This window comes from Podarcis vaucheri (assembly GCF_965113315.1).
Source record: "Podarcis vaucheri genome assembly, chromosome: Z".
NCBI lineage: Eukaryota > Metazoa > Chordata > Lepidosauria > Squamata > Lacertidae > Podarcis > Podarcis vaucheri.
In genome coordinates this window covers 41,300,536-41,319,477 of record NC_138758.1, presented here as the reverse complement: position 1 = coordinate 41,319,477, position 18,942 = coordinate 41,300,536, and the positions used below count along the sequence as shown (strand labels likewise).

Here is an 18,942-nt window from a genome sequence, read left to right as displayed (position 1 = left end):
GGGCTCCGGGGAGGGTCTCCTCATGAGCCACAAGGACTCTCCAGCTCACTCTCTCCATTTTCAGTATGAATTAAACTATTAAAACTTTTCTTGGCGCTGCACGTATATATGGTCTCGTGCAAGTCGATCATGTGCAAGTGGGGGGATGCCTGTATGTGTACTGCCTCAGCCTACCATGCACTTTGAGAAAACATCTGATGAACCTGAATACACTAAAGGTTTATATTATCATTATCAACATGGTATTAAAAGGGAAATTATACAGATTGATGGAGGAAGACAGAAGTCAAAGCCAATCACCACATGTAGGGCTTGATGGAACCTCCATGGTCAGAGGCAGTATTCCATGAGATAAAGATGCTGCAAGGGGGCACTAGTAGGGAAGTCAAAGGGCAAGGGCTGCTGCCTTGAAATCCAACTTGCTGGCCTTCTGGAGGCAACCAACAGGTACTACATGAGGTAGGATGTTGCACTCTGATGTAGCAGGGCTGCACTTATAATTCTCATGAGAGGGAATATAGGTCAATGGAAGAGTCACTGTTATAATATCCCTTTCCTTTCCAAACAACTCCTGTATAGCAATTCCACACATGTAAACACATACAACTGTAATAGAGTGTGTGTGTGTGTGTGTGTGTGTGTGTACCACACACATGCAGATACTATTAATTTTAATACATTTTTACAAGGATATAAAATAAAGAATTTTCTATGCATGCAATTTTTGCTATTGTGTGACATTTATACAAAGGTGCAAGATTGTATATAATCCCACCCTCAGAACTAATAACGTTTCTATACAAAAAGTACATGTATATAAATTTTAAAAATCATATTAACTTGCCTTTCACATAACCCTCAAGACAGCCAACAACCCCCCTCCACACACACATTGCTTTATGACGTAAAAATATGTAACATGGCTAGCTTCCTTGAGGCATGTGCAAAATACTACAAGATTTTATATAATACTATAAATGCATAGTATTTTTTAATACAGATATAACTGTGCACAGATACAAAAGCTTATCCCTACAACATAAACATGTGCATGAGTGTATACATCTGTCTGCAAGTATACCCTGGCCTATATAAACCCAATTTCAAACAGGTGCACAAGCTTATTCCTGTAACATACAGAGCATGAAATGCGCTGAGCGTATGCACCTGTTCTGCATGTATGGACTTGGCCTATATGAGCAATAAACTATTTGCATCCGCCATCGCCACCCCCCCCACCACCACCTTAAACGGGAAGTAGGTGCCATTTGAGAAATGTAAATGTGTCCACTAGACTAGAAAAAGGAGCTTAAAATCTTTCTCTTGGCTGTAATGAAGGCGGGGCGGCGGCGACGGGGGGGGGGGTTCGGCGGAGAAAGAGGGAGCTAGAAAGAGGCCCCCACACCTTTGGTGGAGTGAAATGGGGGTGCGTGTAAAATTATCCTCACCTGTCAAGATGCGATGGGAGGGGGGCGTGCCGGCTTATAAGACCTTGGAGGGTTTTTTTTTGGCGCTTTCAGTCCTGAAACAGCGACGTGTCTAGTGGGCAAAGAGGTGAAGCGGGGGTGCTCGTCTGTGCGCCTTACCTGCTGGAGGGGCGGGGCTCGCGGCGGCAGCAGCAGTGGCCCCCACCTGCCGCCGCCCCCACCGGCCCAGAACGCCCGTGGTTTCTCCTCGAGGCCACCAGGGGCCCCCTTGACGAAGACGGGGAGGAAGAGCGAACGGGCCGAGCCGACTGGCTTTGGAGAGTCCCCACCACAGCCGCCGCCAGACCGCTTCGCTTCCTACGCCGCAGCGACAGCTGCCGCTGACGCCGACAAGGCCAAACGCGGCCGGGCGAGGGAGGGAGGGAGGGAAGGCGGGGTGACGAGAGCCGGAGAAGGGAATTGGGGCGGGGGGGGGTAGGCTGCTGCGAGGGAGACAAGAAAGCCGGAGGGCGCTCAGAGGGATGCCAACTCGGGAGGGCGGTGTTTACTCCGGGAGGATTGGCAAGCCTAACCGCCAATCCTAGCTCGGGCCGCGGCCGCGCCGCCGCCAGTCGCATTCGCGGCGGGTGGGGAAATGCAAATGAGGACCGAATGCGTAGGAGCCGCAGCCTCCTTGAGAGGTTTTTTTTTTGCTTTTTTTAGGGGCGGGGCAAGCGCGCGAGATCGGTGTGTCCGTTGACAGGTGGCAGTTGGCCCTGCTGAGAGGAGTCGAAAAGCCAGGAAACTGAGTGCGAAAGGGGAGCAGGGAGGAAGCTTGGCGGGTGCCTGATGAACAGGCAGCCTCCCCCCAATGAAGAAAGGTGAGGCAACTGGATCCTCAGGGGTAGCAGGTCCTGATGTAAATCACAAATGGACCATTAGGTCCATCTAGCAGTGTTTGTTTTCACTGTCAGCTGCTCTCCAGTTTGTTGCTGTTGAATTTGTATACCGCTGTTCGTCCGAAGATCACAAGGTGGTTCCCATAAAAAAGAATACTAAATAAGGCAAAATACATAACAAAACATAAACCGATAACCAAGAGTCTTTTACTAGCCGTACCTGGAGATGCCAAGAATCTGAACCTAGGAACTTCTCTGTGCAAAGCAGGTGCTTTACCACTGAGATATGGATCTTTCCCCAATATAATGACCGGGATCCTGAATTAGGAACCTGCCTTATATCAAGTCAAACAATTGCTCCATATAAGCTCAGTACTGTATTGTCAACACTGTCTGGCAATGGTTCCCCAGGGATTGAGGCTGGGACCTTTTGCATGCAAAGCATGTCCTCCATCACTGAGCCACAGCCCTTCCCAATAACACAACTGCTTGTTGTGTTAGGCCAGTGATGGTGAACCTTTTAGAGACCAAGTGCCCAAACTGCAACCCAAAACCCACTTATTTATTGCAAAGTGCCAACCCGGCAATTTAACCTGAATACTGAGGTTTTAGTTTAGAAAAAACAACTCATACATTAACATCTTTAGTCTTAAAAGACAAACACAATAACAGAGCTTTCAACTGCTCACAAGCATATGATCCAAACAAAGTGAGGAAAGCAATCCCAAGTGCTTCGTTGACTTAAAATTATTTGGCAGAGAATTCCACACTTTAAGGATTTCATTTTCACAAGTTCTCTGTGTCCACCGTGCAAATGGGAATTCCCTGCTTTTAAGCTCCAGCCCAAGCAAGCAAGCAGGTTCTCAGTGTGGCAAGCAAGCGTTCTCGGTGTGGCCTTCTGAGCATGTGCAGAGTGGTGCCCCCCCCATCGCGCCGCCATTTCCTGAAAGGGCCTCAGGGGCTGCCCCATGTGCTAACCCTGCTCTCTTGCCCAACCCCAACCTGCCCCTACGCCCCAGGCACGCCTTCACCTGCTGCCCTTGGCTGTGGTTGAGCTCAGTGAAGAAGTACGCCAGCAAGTGGGAGGCGATCATGGTGCAGCAAGGCCGGTGGGGCCCGGAGCCTCGGTGCTGGGTAAGGGGTGACGAGGATGGGGTACAGGTGGAGGTGGCCCTGCCTGGCTACCCAGCACTGGAACAAAGTGGTTTCTTGAGGCTCGCCAGCGATGCCATCCTCCCCTGCTGGCTCCCGCATGACGCATGTCCTGCCTGGCGTCTCCATTGGTGCCATTGGAGGAGGAGGAAGGCTACTCAGCTGCCCAATTTGAGCTGATCTGCTGCCCTCGCCTTCTGCCAGCTCTGTGCTGGGGCGATGGCACGCATGCCCACAGAGAGGGCTCTGAGTGCCCCCTCTGGCACACGTGCCATAGGTTCGCCACCACTGTGTTAGGCTATACAGTCCAGTACATGGGCTTGATGGGAACCAAGGATTAGCCCACAGACCAGAGAGTCTTTATAATTTGAAATAGAAGATCTACAGTTGCAATTATTCCAGATTGCGCCCCAGTTCCTTTTACACACCTGTGATCCATACTGCTGTATGTAGTCACTCAAGTAGTCCCAGCCAACACACCTTTCCACATCAGGGCTCCACTTTCAGTCTTGGGCTGTGTACACACCATACATTTAAAACATATTCTCCCTGTGCCCTCCCCCAAAGAAAAATGATGGAAACTGTAGTGTGTTGAGGCTGCTGGTAGTTGTAGCTCTGTAAAGGGTACAGTCCCTAGGTTTCTTTCAGAGAAAATGTTCTTTAGGATTTCTGTCTAATATTGGGTCCAGGTAACCGGTTTATGGAGATTCACCCTGAATTGTGTGCGGGGAGATTAGACAACATCAACTACTTACTGAACAATCTGATGTTATACAGGTTATATACTACATTGTGTCAAACAACTGTTATCCCATATTTTATAATGCCTATACACATCACTTACGGAAAAAGTCTAATTTATGCGGGAAGCAGGTTTCTTGCCCAATGAACTTTAATAATGCAGCCTGAACTTTTTATTAATATTTTATTGAATTTCAGTTACAAAAGATAAAGTAAGTGATGAAAGAAAAAAGAGGGGGGGGGAGTGCAAAAAATACAATAAGAAAAAAAGATATAGTGTAATATGGTAAACATAATTAGTTACATTTCCATACATTATTAGATAGATATAAATTACAGTTTCAGAAGGCCATTCGACTTCCAAAATGTTTGAAAACCAAAGTGTGCCTTCTGATTGGCTGCAGGAAGCTCCTGCCACCCACTGGAACTGTGCTTGATGTTCGGCTTCTGAAAATCGTTCAAAACCGGAACACTCACTTCCGGGTTTCAATGGTTTGGGAGCCAAGGCGTTTGAGATCCAAGGTACAACTGTATTGTCAAAATACATATAACCTACTATATTTTGTATAAACTTATTCCAAATGTCAGTATATTTATCCAAACAAAGTCTACATCTATAAGCAATCCATATGTTGCAAGTGTTGTCATATCATCAATACAGTGGTACCTCAGGTTACATACGCTTCAGGTTACATACGCTTCAGGTTACAGACTCCGCTAACCCAGAAATATTACCTCGGGTTAATAACTTTGCTTCAGGATGAGAACAGAAATTGTGCAGTGGCGGCGCGGCGGCAGCAGGAGGCCCCATTAGCTAAAGTGGTGCTTCAGGTTCAGAACAGTTTCAGGTTAAGAACAGATTAAGTTCTTAACCTGAGGTACCACTGTACACTGATTAAAGGAGATGATATATATTCCTGTGGGTTAAACCACAGAGCCTAGGACTTGCTGATCAGAAGGTCGGCGGTTTGAATCCCCGTGACAGGGTGAGCTCCCGTTGCTCGGTCCCTGCTCCTGCCAACCTAGCAGTTCGAAAGCATGTCAAAGTGCAAGTAAATAAATAGGTACCGCTCTGGTGGGATGGTCAGCGGTGTTTCCGTGCGCTGCTCTGATTCGCCAGAAGCGGCTTAGTCATGCTGGCCACGTGACCCAGAAGCTATACTCCGGTTCCCTCGGCCAATAAAGCAAGATGAACGCCACAACCCCAGAGTCGGTCACGACTGGACCTAATGGTCAGGGGTCCCTTTACCTTTATATATTCTTCCAGTTCATCAATGCCAGTCTCTTAGCCACAGTTAGGGCACATAGCATCTATTTTCGTTGTCCGCTTCCAAACGATAGGTATATGGTTCAAAAGTATATTTTCCTCTGAAAATTTTAAGTTTTTCCAAATACAGTGGTACCTCGGGTTAAGAACTTAATTCGTTCTGGAGGTCCATTCTTAACCTGAAACTGTTCTTAACCTGAGGTACCACTTTTGCTAATGGGGCCTCCTGCTGCCGCCGCACTGCCAGAGCACAATTTCTGTTCTCATCCTGAAGCAAAGTTCTTAACCTGAGGTACTATTTCTGGGTTAGCGGAGTCTGTAACCTGAAGCGTCTGTAACCTGAAGTGTTTGTAACCAGAGGTACCACTGTAATAATATGTATATAGTCCAGCACTTTCTCTCAAAACCTATTGTATAGAGCGCTGCAGGAACATATATCTCAAAGAGGCATTATGCTTATTACATCTCCAGAAAAGCATTGGAGGACTACATTGGATAGTCCTTTTTATACAAACTTAGTGGAGGCCAATAAATTTTGAATATTATTTTCTGTTGTATAAGTTGTCATATAAGATCCATCAATACAAATGGTATTGAGGCTTTCATTACTGTCTAGGTAATAATGAAAGGTCCAATTCTTTATATGAGTCATTTCTTAGAATCTGGGTGTCAAACTTATTTGCTAACAACAGATATCTAAATAAAGTAGTTGCTGGTTTTTCAAGTTCAAAAAATGTATCCGATTGTTCCAGTATCTCCAGTGTCTCAAAAGCTGGAAAGGCTACCAGTCCAAACAAAGCTTTAAAAAGCTTAAAAAAAACAATAACCCCATAATGGGTAAAGAAAATGTTTTAAAAATGGAAATTGGATTTGACAAAATTTATCTGGCAAGGTAAAAAGCTGCGGATTAAATACAAATTACTAACAGACAAGAAGGAGCGGGTGGAGGCGGGGGTGGGCTTCCAGACCTGAGGATATATTATGACGCCACATTCTTTAGCTGGATTAAGGACATTCTAGACTTAGAGGGCTGGGATAATAGATATGGCAGGTATGCTTATCTAATTTACAATAAAGTGGTGGTACATAAAGAATTTCTAAGACATATAAATAGGAAATCTCTGTACAAGGTCATGGCGAGACATCGTAGGCTGTTAGAACCGAAAATCCCATAGTGGGTATCACCATTAGAAGTAAACACGGCAGGTAGACTTGCCACATATCAGCAACTTCTAAAAGAGGAACAGGGTCAATTAAAATTAAGATCATATGAGGAGGCGAACCAATACTACACCACATGGTTACAATATCATCAAATTGCCCAAATATTTAATCAGGATAAAATAACAGATGCACAATGTCATTTCTTTTCTCTGCACTCCTTCCAGCGGTTATTTTTCTTCTGGTCACTGCTAGGGATACATGACTTGACTGCCTGTCTCCAGGCACTGCAGTTGTCTGTAAGAGATTCTCACATGGCAAGGCTGATGTTGCCAGCCTTCAGGACACATTTGCAGATATCTTTGTAATGCAGAATTGGTCTGCCAATTGGCCTGGTACCAGAAGCCAGCTTCCTGTAGATATCTTGCCATCTTCCATTCTGTGGACGTGACCAAGCTAGTGTAGATGTCACTGAGACAGGAGTGCAAACAATCTTGGAATGCGAGCTTGAGAGAGCACATCTTTGTCTGGAATTCTGTCCTGCCATGTGATACCCCAAATCCTCCTGACGTAGCGCCTGTGGAAGGCATTGAAGCATAGCTTCTGGCGGTTGTAAGTTGCCCACAATTCACTTCCATAAAGCAGTGTGCTCAACACACAAGCCTGGTAGACCTTCATCTTGGTATTACCCAGATGCTCCATGGAGTAGCGATATGGGGCATGGATCCAAATGCTAACAAAGCCTTAGAAATAGTGCAGAACAAGTTAATGGACTATACAGAACTAGATAAACTAACAGGAAGGATTCGAAACCGGCGGGACCATAAATTCACGGACTACTTGAAAAGTATTTGTGAAGATCAGATGACGCTTGTAGGTTTGCAAGAGGTTTTGTGACAAGTATTATTGGAAGTATTGCAAAAATGGAGAAGGGGAAGGATGATTTGTTAAGAGATGTAAAGGCAATATAAAGTTAAGAAATGCATAAGAAGTGGTTAAAACGGTGGATCATCAGAGGTGCTGATGGAAGTCTAAAAAGATTGTATAAGTGATAAGTTTTGTGGTACATTTTATTATATATATATATATATATATATATATACGTACCACAAAACTTATCACTTATACAATCTTTATATATATATATATATATATATATATATATATATATATATGAATGAATGAAATAGTGCAGAACTCAGGAAAGTGCTCTTGCTCCCCAGTGGGACCCCAGCTGCTCTTCTCCGCTTGGAAGCGGACGTGACAACAATACAGGCTAGAACTGACTATCTGTGTCTAAACTATGTGAAAAGACTCCAATCTCTCTTTGGAGGAGAGATTCCCCGCTATGTCCCACACAGAAGGAACAGACCAAATGTTGGAAGGATGTCATCCAACCCCGCTTGACCCAATATCAATTACAAGATCTTCAGGTGATAATGATGATGGATAAGAGGCACTTACGAGATTGTCTCTTCAGGTCCAATGCAGAAAGGGATTTAACCATGATTGCCTCTACCAAAAGCTCACCATGGTTCCGACTTATCAAAACGGAGCATATCCGAGCTAGTTATCTGACAAAGCTCCCACTTGCCGTACTAAGAACCGCCTTTACAGTGGACAGGAAAATCGCTTCCAGGTGGAAAAATCAAAATTAGAAACAGAACTGTTAGAACCCAATACTAAGAACTTGTCAAGAATGTATAACTTGCTGTTGAAATGGAATACACAAGATGAAACAGTGAAATCAGCTATGATAAAGTGGGCACAAGATATTGGTCATAATATTATGTTCGCTGACTGGGAACAGTTGTGGACCACCGGTATGAAATTTATGGCATGTAATGCCTTAAAGGAAAATATGAAAATCATTTATAGGTGGTACATGACCCCGGTCAAGCTTGCAAAAATTTACCACTTGTCTGATAATAAATGTTGGAAATGTAAAGAAACTGAAGGTGCTTTTTTTCACCTTTGGTGGACATGCCCAAAGATTAAGGCTTTCTGGGAAATGATATATAATGAAATGAAAAAGGTATTTAAATATACCTTCCTTAAGAAACCAGAGGCCTTTCTCCTGGGCATTGTCGGCCAATTGGTGCCAAAGAAAGACAGAACATTTTTTATGTATGCTACAACAGCAGCAAGAATACTCATCGCAAAGTATTGGAAGACACAAGATCTACCCACCCTGGAAGAATGGCAGATGAAGGTGATAGACTATATGGGATTGGCAGAAATGACTGGCAGAATCCGAAACCAGGGAAAAGAGACGGCAGAAGAAGATTGGAAGAAATTTAAGATCTATCTTAAGAGACATTGTAAAATTAATGAGTGTTAAAATGTTGCGGCTATAGAAGTAAGCGTACTACAGCTGTAAAGATTAGGTTAAAGGAAAAGAAAGGATTACAATTAGATTAAATTAAGGGTGAGGATTTGCTGAACGAAATATTTGAAATTGGAATGCAGAAAGGGGAGGTATGAGGAGGTCGGTAAAGTAAGTTTTAAGAGAATAAGGTTTTGAAATTATACTTGTTTGTTTTTGTGTGTGTTTGTTTGTATTGTGTTTGATCTTATAATTTGTGAAAATTCAATAAATATTTTTTTTTAAAAAAAGAATCGCCTTTACAGAATTACGATTCCAATTGATGCCCTCGGCGGTGGTAGATGGTCGGTATGGCAAAGAACAGTACAAGGAGAGGCTTTGTCTGTGTGGGCAACTTTGCAAGGAGGACCTATACCACTATTTATTGCAATGTCCACTATATATAGAACCAAGAGACTGGTTTATAAAAAACCCTGCTTACAAACGGAACACACTCGAACAGGGTGCAAAGGGTGAAATGGCTGCTGAGTGATGCTGATGACTTCGTAACTTATAAAGTAGCACTATATGCGTTGGCAGCTAAGAAGATCAGCAGAAAAGAACTAGATAAAATAGTGGTCAATTGCAAAGGTGATTTGGACATTTAAGCTGGCACATTCTACCTGAGAACCCCCTGCTATTCTATTGTATGCAACAAATAATTTCTAGGAGACGTGACCGTGGTTTATTGTATTTGCAGTGCCTGATGTTTTTATAGTTTTTATGGTTATTGTTGCTTTTCTTTTTGTTCCCTTTGTGAATGATGCCATGGCCTTTGGCTAGTGCAATAAAGTTTATGATGATGATGGTATTGGTTGTTAGCATTCCATTCTCCCATACCATTTTGGAGAAGCGAGTCATTGCCATAGCTGCCCTGCCAATACACTTGTCCAGCTTAGCATCAATTGAGAGATTGCTGGTTATGGTGGACTCCAGGTAGACAAAATTGTCTACCACTTTGAGCATGTGGTCACTAATGCTGATGCATGGAGTGCTGGTGACATCCTGATCCAATATGTTGATCTTTGTTAGGCTGATGGTAAGGCTGAACTCCCTGCAGGCTTGGGCAAAACAGCTGATGAGTCTCTGTAGAGGTTCCTTAAATTGTGCTATCAAGGCTAACAACATCCCTTGGATAAGGATTCACCACACTTTTGTCTTGGTGCAAAGACAGGCACTTGTCGCTCCTTGTACGGATGTGCACACCACCTTCGGTTGAGCTGAAGGTATGTGAGAGCAACAGAGAGAAGAATATGCCAAAGACTACAGCCCTGTTTCACACTGCTATCTGTAGCCAAGGCATCTGAGGATGAGCCATCATATTGGACAGTGCCACACATGTTGTCATGGAAAGACACAATCATCCTGTGGCATCCTATCTTGGATAGGATCCTAGCACTCTGTCTTGTTCAGTGTATAGTCCTTTTTGGCTGACGAGGTCAAAGGCCTTCGTCAGGTCTATGAAGGCAATGTACAAGAGGCATCACTGCTCTTGGCATTTCTCCTACAGCTTGCGCAGTGAGAAAATCATGTCTACTGTTGACCTCTGAGCTCTAAAGCAGCATTGTGACTTGAGGTAGACCCTGTCAGCAAGTGCCTGTAATCTATTGAGAACATCAAGAGTGAAAGCTTTCCCCACAGTACTCAGCGAGGAGATCTCACAGTAGTTGTTGCAGTCTTGGTGGTCACCTTTGTTCTTTTAAAGGCTCATGATTTTGGAGTCACACATGTCTTGTGGCATGGATCCTTGTTCTCAACACTGCAAGAGGACACAGTAAAGGTGTGTCATGTGGGAAGAACTGAAGCTGGCTTTCAGAACTTCTGTTGGGATTCCTTTCTTTCCTGGGGCTTTACCACGTACCTGAGCATTGATGGCATTCTTCAGCTTGTCATGGGATCATACTCACCATCATACTATTAATTTCTGGTTAAATAATTGGTTGTTTTGTCTTTGAAAGCTGTTGTGTTGCATCCAGAGGCTTCCACCTTGTTACAGCACACTCTTTCACTTTCTGAAAGCCTATACCAAGGACACTGGGAATCAACCACCAATCAACAGCAACTATATTCTTCTGTTTTCTGTCTCCATGTCAGAACAATCTTTTAAACAAATCTATTACCTTCAGAGAATGCTTTCCACATTAATTTGTCTACTACAGAAACCCTGCATATTACTATGGATCCTGGGGCATATTCTAGGGTGCGCACTTCACTAGCAAGGCCTCTTAGGCTTCACAGTTGCCCCACAGGAATGGAGAGAGTGTCCAAGAAAACATCCAATAGTCCTGTTGTCTTGGAGGGGAAGATCAGTAGCACTGAGCAAGAGATCTTTCAAAGAACTTTGGCTGCTATTATTGACCTTGGGGAACTCCAGGTTCTTCAGAGAAGAGTTTGAAAGCATGAGAAAGTCAGAAACTGCATCAATTAATGGTAATCCATTGTAAAACAGCCGCCTGAAGCTTCATGGTCAGGGCCCACTTCAATTCAGAAGCGGGGGGCAGGGTTACGTCAGAAACAAGGGGGGGGGGCAAAAACTTAAAGAAAACTTCAAAAACCTCCCAATTTATAATAAAAAGACTGACAGGTCAACTGATTGTGTTGTTGCTAGCTTTATCAAACAGCAGGGATAGGGAACCTGTGGTTCTCCAGGTGTTGTTGGACTTCAATTCCTATCAGTCCCAGCCAGCACAGCCCAATGGTCAACATCATCTGAAGGACTTTAGATCCCCCACCTTTGCCTTAAGGCAGGAATGTCCAAAGTCCATTTTGGCAGCCTAATCCAGCCCGCCAGTTGATTTTATCTGGCCGCCGGGGCAGTATATGTCCTGGGGTAAAATCCCCCCAAAAGTTCAGCAACTTCAATCCTCAAAAAAGCTCAACAACCTTGGGGTTAAATCCTTAAAAAAGTTTAACAACTTCAATCCTTAAAAAAAAAAAAGCTCACAACTTTGGTCAGCCCTCATGCATGTTCACTTCATCAAATCTGGCCCTCTTTGAAAAAAGTTTGGACACCCCTGCAGGGTAAGTCTGGCCAAAGGGGAAGGGAGATAAGAAGACCACCTGATTTATAGTCTTGCAATAAACCTCCAGAACACAGGAGATTGACACATAATGGGTCCAGCCCAGGTATCGGTTTGCAAAAATAAATAAATGTTCTTTTAACATGGGAGGGTCAAACATTAGTTCTACATTAGGCATCAGCAACTGTAAGACACAAATTTGACCAAGTTGTAGTTGGACCCCAGAACTAATAGCCCACTGGCAAGAGTACTTAAAAGTCTGGAATGAGGTTCCAGCAGTCCCCTGGGTAGGAAGGATGGAAGAAGCTGGGCCTACCACCAAATCATCCCTTCTTCAAAATTGCCATCTCAATAAATTAGCTGTTAATCAAGTTGTCCTAAACTAAAATAGGCACACCAAAATTCTGGGTCATTTATAAACTAAACACCTCAGATGCTGACAGAGCTGGACATGAATCTGAACATATCCTTGCCTCAGAAAACTCAGTTACCGGTAGTACCTCTCCCATTTTAGCAACCAGTTTAAAGGCTCTTTATTATGTTATGAGAACAGTGTTATGAGAGTAATCACATTTCTTTCAAAACTGCTTAGCACATAAAAATGGTACCTAGAGTTGATGTGTTTGCCAAAGAACAGGAAATGGCTTAAAAGATGATAAAGCTCAGTTCACCAGTCATTGCAGGGGGTAAAGGGACCCCTGACCATTAGGTCCAGTCGCGGACGACTCTGGGGTTGAGGCGCTCATCTCGCTTTATTGGCCAAGGGAGCCAGCGAACAGCTTCCGGGCCATGTGCCCAGCATGACTAAGCCGCTTCTGGCGAACCAGAGCAGCGCACAGAAACACCGTTTACCTTCCCGCCGGAGCAGTACCTATTTATCTACTTGCACTTTGTGCTTTTGAACTGCTAGGTGGGGAGCAGGGACTGAGCAACGGGAGCTCACCCTGTCGTCGTGGGGATTTGAACCGCCGACCTTCTGATCAGCAAGCCCTAGGCTCTGTGGTTTAACCCACAGCACCTCCTGTGTCCCTTTTATTGCAGGGGGTAGCTGTGGCTAAAAGAAGAGATAGTAAGCTACTGATTTTGAGATAGGTTTTAAAGGGCTATTTCACAGAAAGGGTCAGATGTGGCATGGATCAGCTTTTACGTATGACTCAACTCTGCATATTTTTCTGGGATAAAATTAACCCAAGAGCAAGGCTGTGCAAAGTGCTAATTCACCCCAACTCATTGTTCATGGGTGGGAAAGCAGCTTTGGAAGGAGAAACTAATTACAGTGGTACCTCGGGTTACATACGCTTCAGGTTACAGACACTTCAGGTTACAGACTCCGCTAACCCAGAAATAGTACCTCAGGTTAAGAACTTTGTTTCAGGATGAGAACAGAAATCGGGCTCTGGCGGCACAGCAGCAGCAGGAGGCCCCATTAGCTAAAGTGGTGCTTCAGGTTAAGAACAGTTTCAGGTTAAGAACGGACCTCCAGAACTAATTAAGTACTTAATCCGAGGTACCACTGTACAGGGAAATAATTAAGAAGCCACTCTTCCAATACTGTTAAATGTATAGCCATGTTTAGAGATAAATATCACTGTATTTAGGAGGCACTACTGTTCCAGGTGCCTCCTAAAACCTTACCTCAGCAAGCCTATTCTGAGTCTAAACCAACTGAGCCTCATGGGCTTGCCGATGAGAAGGCTGGCAGTTTGAATCCATGCCACTGGGTGAGCTCCCATTGCTCTGTCCCAGTTTCTGTCAACCTAGCAATTTGAAAGCATACCAGTGAAAGTAGATAAATAGGTACTGCTGTGGCGGGAAGGTAAACTGTGTTTCCACGTTCTCTGGTTTCCGTTATGGTGTCCCGTTGTGCCATAAGCGATTTAGTCATGCTGGCCACATGACCTTGAAATCTGTCTGTGGAAAAATGGCAGCTCCCTTGACCTGAAAGCAAGATGAGCACTGCACCCCATAGTCATCTTTGACTGGACTTAACCGTCCAGGGGTCCTTTACCTTTACCCTCTGGCATATAACTGAGTTATAAAGTGAAACAAACTGCATTAGGGGTTGTCGTTTTTTAAGTTTAACCTTACTTTGATTTTCTCAGTTTCTGACTGTGGCCTATTCCCATTTTCAAAATGGCGTTCAGCATCTCTATAAATCTGTCACAATCATACTAAGGTACAGATTACAGGTTCCTGGTGTACACTTCAATGTCACTGGACTAAAATAAAATAATTCCTTAGAAAGGTCTTTCTGCACCCTCTAGTGGTAAGGAAAAAACACAGTTCAATTGATGAACCATCTTCTCTTGGGTCTGTTCAGGTGCAGTATTTCAAGGGAACGGGATGGGCACTGAGTTTGGTTTTCATGCTCAAATACATGTATATATATTAAGTGTTCCTGAACCACAGCTGCATTAGTTTGTTGCTGCTATATTTGGTTTGAGGCTTGTTGAAATACATTTTTTTTCACTGGAGCCAAGCATCCACCCATTTGCTACAGGAATAGCTTTCAACACATCATACCCACCCTCACTGAGCAACGCAGCTATAGGAAGGCCACATTTGAGGTTACCTAGCCCTGGACAAATTTTGGGTTTAACACTTTGAAGTAGACAGACGTTGATGAAGTTATGCATGCATGGTAAAGAGAAAAAGTACCATTGTACTGAAGGGTAGCATCACTGGGTTGGGCTTATCTGCGCCTCTGGTGAATGAAGGCAGGAGTAGTTTTTACAAGGAATAGGTTGGCCCTTCTACAGTTTTGCATACTCACTGAGCATAAACAGTCCAGAACTGAAACTCAAAATAGTATTAACATTTCCGACAACAATCCTTTAACTCAAAGCCAACCATGCAAACAGAGGTGGGAAGAGGTGTTGTGAGGTGGCCAACTCTCAAGAAACTGCAATCTACTTTCAGAATTAAAAACTGGCAGTGATCCACCCCCTTTTTGAGGGGTTCAGCTCAAAGCTTTTGAGCTTTTTTTAGGGAGGAGAAAAGCCCCGTTTTAGGGGTTAAAATGCTTTTTTTTTGGGGGGGAGAAGTTCCGTTGGAGGGGGATTAAAGGCAAGGGACGAAGGGGTAAAGTCACTCACAAAAAGATCGCTATGGATCAAAACAGCAGCACAGAGAAAGCTCAGTCTTCCCGTCCGGAGCTCATACAACAATGGAGGGCGGGGTGAGGGGGCGTGGCAGGAGTCAGTTTTATCAACGCTAAGGAAAGGGAGCCAGAGATCACCCGCGATCTACCCAAACCTCGCGGAGATCTACCGGTAGATCGGGATCGATCTGTTGGACAGCCTGTTAAGGGTGTGGCACCAGTGATGCTAAACTGGACAAGTAAACCTACCTTCAGGAAGGTGCAATGCTACAACTTCGCTTGACAGTGTAGCAGGGGTGCCGCTACCTAGAGGCCAAACTCATTTGGTCCTCCCCAATATTTTCTTTGGGGGGACGCCTCCCCCCATGGTAGCAGCTGCAAGAGGAGGCTGAGCGCCAGAGAGTTGGAGCTGTTGGTCATTGAAGCTGCGCTGGCGCTGCATTCAGCTTTGCCCCTGGCTCTTCCTGATATCGCAACGCAACGTTGCGCGTTGTAACACACACGTGACATCACACCCACATCCCCAATCCTTGGAGCAAGTTGGTGTTTCTGCAGTGTAGCATCACTGGGTTTGGACGTACAAAAGTTTACCCAACTAGTGTGGGTCCCAGCTGCAAGTTTTTATTGTCGGAAAGCTTTCTATAAGGGATTCATATTATAGTGCCTATTGAATGTGCTGGGGGATGGCCCGGTCACTACTCTGCATATTTCTAAGGAGGCATTTGTAGAAAAAGCAGCTGTAGTTGTGGCCGCTCTCATGGAACGGGCAGTCAGATGTTTGGGAAGAGGCAGTTTCTGTGCCTCATAGGACACACCCTTAAGCTTCTGGAAAGAGTAGTTGGTGTTACCCTCTGCCTCACGGAGGAGGGACAAAATGAGACAAAGAGAAGTTTGTTGTACGTCCTTTATACAGGCAATATATACTGTTACAAAAGTTGGGCATCACCCCCACACTCTGCCAATCGGTAGCAAGTTTGCAGGGGGATCCAGGTGCTCAAACAAAGTTTGTTCTCCTTTGGAGAATTGAAGATGTGGTGGAGACTGCCATAGCTTTAAGAAATATGATTTATTCTCATATTTACACCTGCAGTCTGCTGGAGGGAGTCGAAATCTTACCGCATAGTAATTTCAAGAGGGGCATTACCCTACAGCAGTGCAGCACTAAAGGCATCTCTCCCAGAGAGAATGCTGAAGGATGGATCTCCCTTTCTCTTCCCAGCATACTAAAGATATCCTTTTCCTGTGACCTCTCTCTCATACACCATCACCTTGGCAATCTCTCTTCACTCAGGCCCAAGATTCCTCTTGGATGCTCCATCCACACCTTTTGTCATGTTAACACCTCTGCTTGGCCAGGCTGGTCTGCATAAGCCAGTCCAGGGATTCCTCGTCTGACCCAGTTCTGCAGGCATGTAATTTCATTCATATCCAAAGTAATCAAAATCCCACCATTTTCGAATTTCTAGGGTTAGGGGGTTCACTCCAAACTCAAAAGCTTCAGAGACCAGCGACCATTGTGTGATGTCTTTGGGCAGAAGGTGGACAAGATTACGTACTTCTTGTTGAAGATAGAACTTTGACAGCACATTGGCAAAGAAATTGGGATCCAATCGGTGAATCACTATGTCGCTGTGGAAGATACAGAGATGCTTTACCACTAAAGGGCACTGATTTCGGAGACTCTGTGGGCTGCACCATTCTTCTCTTTCGGTGAAGAAAACTATTCTTTTGTCTTTAGATCCAGTAAGCATCGATCCATGGAAAGATACTAGAGTGTCTGCTTCCCACCGCTACTTGTAGGCTTGCCCTATGTCCGGTTTTTCCCCGGACACACCCAGCAAATTGTTCCACATTTTTTTCGGGGGGGGGCGGATTTTTTATAATTTCCCAAAATGTCCAGGTTTTTTGCTGGGTCAAGCCTTGTAGGTGGCGGCGGCGGCGGCGGCGGGGCGCTAGAACCCAGCGGCAAGGCGCCGCAGTCTCTGCGCTGCTCTGCTATTCTCATTGCTCTTTCCCTTCGACCCTGAAAGCGGAATAAGGAGGGCGAATATCGTCACCGCGACTTCTGATTGGCTGCTCGACTGTGGGGAGCACTTGGGTCTCTTTTCTCGCGCCAGTTTCAAGCGCTTGGGCGGGAGAGCGTGAAGATGTAGACCGGGTTTGGAGGTGCTGCAGCCGGTAGTTCGCTCCCTCCCAGCTTTGCTCCGCCATGGATTTGAGTGACAGCCCGCGCGACGGGGCTGGTGGTGGTTGCCATGGAGGTTAGAGAGGCGCTGTCGTTAGGTCTGGTCTGGTCGGGTGGGGATGGGGTGGGAGTAAGGAGTGCTGGCAAAAGGGGGAAGGCACTGTGTGGCCAGGTAAGTAGGGAGTCTCGGAGAGCAGACGCTCCAGCATGGAGGGGAGAAGACAGCTGCAGCAGCGTGTGATTATTTGCAAAACCCGTTGGGGTGCGCGCGCGAGTACTGGGAAGATTGTGAATCCTCGTGTGGGAAAGGAGGCAAAGATCAGGAGGGAGGGGGACCGAGAGTTAGGCAGCCATCTCTCGGCACCCGATCGAAGCCCCCCAGGACAAAATCAATAGCAGCCTTTCTCTCTCTCTGGCTCCCCCTGCTCCTTTCCCCAGCGCGCCTCCTCAGCATCCCTCCTCTCACGCTTTCTTTTTCCAGCCAACGATCCCTCCCCACCCCGCACAACCACCCTTCTCTCCCCTTTTGGGGGCGCCCTCCATAAAATAAGGCAGTCTTTGGCTTAGGGAGACCTTCCTTTCCTCTAACTGGGAGTTATTGATTTACCCACATCTCTGCTGCGCTTCCTGACTTTTTCCCCCTGGCGATTTCTGTTAGCTCCCCCCTCCTTTTCTCTGCTGTTTCATTCCCCCCGCCCCCTCGCCATTGCGTAGCTTTTTCAGTCCTTTGCCTTCTGTCTGGACGCCCCCCCCAGCACTCCTCTCTCCTCTTCCTTCCCTTCCCTCTCTCCTTCTGGAGGGATCCCTCTTCCATTCTCTGCTTTCCCTCCTCCCACCGAGGTCTTCCACCACTGGCTGCGTCCCTTTCTCCCCCCTCCCTCCAAATACAGTGTTCTACCCCCTACCCTACACTGCCCAGCCTCTGCCTAACGACTTGCTGTGAAAGCCTCATCCAGGGTCTGTCAATCTCTTTAAACCTCTCCCTGCTCATCCCATCTTCTGTTTTAGGGCCATAGCTCAGTGGCAGAGTATCTGCTCTGAATGCAGGCCCCCATCTCCAGGTGGGGTGGGAAAAGGGCTCCTGTCTGAAACCCTGGACAGCTGCAGCCAGTCAGTGTAGACAATACTGACCTAGAAGGTGGCAAATGTGTCCTCTTTTTTGCCTTTTAGAATATGGCAACCCTATTATAGGGACCAATTCTGACTTTGCCAAATTAATAGACTATCCAGAAATTTGACCAAAAGTATTTATTGTTTGCATCAGTGTTGGAATAGTAGTATGAGGTTTCATAATAACTAAGAGTATATCATTTGAAAATAAAACTAATTTATATTCAGCTGAGTAATGGACTGCTCTGTGAATCTCATCATGTTGTTTAATAATACAGGCTAGGGCTTTTAAACAGAAATTCAGAAACAATGGTGATAATGGGTATCCTGTATGTTGACTATCTTTAGGAATCCTCCCTAGCCAATGCCACCACCGTAAGGGCTGAAAATTAAAGCTTCTGGGGTGGCAGTTCTCATTATACTGCTACTGCCACTATGGTGGACAATCCAATGCTCCCTAGAATGTGAGGGGGAAGCATCCATTAAACAAGAAAAAAAAATAGTAGATGAGCAACAAGCCCTGGAGGCCCAGGCCA

General features: G+C 45.3%; 2 protein-coding genes across 19 annotated transcripts in view; one reads left to right on the top strand and one right to left on the bottom strand.

The window, feature by feature from the left end:
* Positions 1-2,029, bottom strand: part of RALGPS1 (Ral GEF with PH domain and SH3 binding motif 1) — a 232,333-nt gene extending 230,304 nt beyond the window's left edge. For 5 of the 8 annotated variants that reach the window (XM_082207695.1, XM_082207698.1, XM_082207699.1 and 2 more), the window contains exon 1: positions 1,587-2,027. The gene's annotated coding sequence lies outside the window, so the exon portion shown is untranslated. The other 3 variants (XM_082207701.1, XM_082207700.1, XM_082207696.1) reach the window with 3 other exon arrangements.
* A 113-nt stretch (positions 2,030-2,142) lies between these two features.
* LOC309523705 (uncharacterized protein) overlaps positions 2,143-18,942 on the top strand; it is a 91,140-nt gene continuing 74,340 nt past the window's right edge. For 4 of the 11 annotated variants that reach the window (XR_014215516.1, XR_014215517.1, XR_014215529.1 and 1 more), the window contains exons 1-2: positions 2,143-2,287; positions 4,147-4,234. Coding sequence is in view for 4 of the 11 variants with exons in the window: in XM_082207779.1 (XP_082063905.1) it covers positions 2,278-2,287; positions 4,147-4,234; positions 4,603-4,720 (216 nt within the window). In the remaining 7 variants the exon portion in view is untranslated. Of the gene's footprint in view, positions 2,288-4,146; positions 4,235-4,602; positions 4,721-7,849; positions 8,238-16,577; positions 18,142-18,942 lie in introns of those variants that run through there. The other 7 variants (XM_082207779.1, XM_082207778.1, XM_082207782.1 and 4 more) reach the window with 5 other exon arrangements.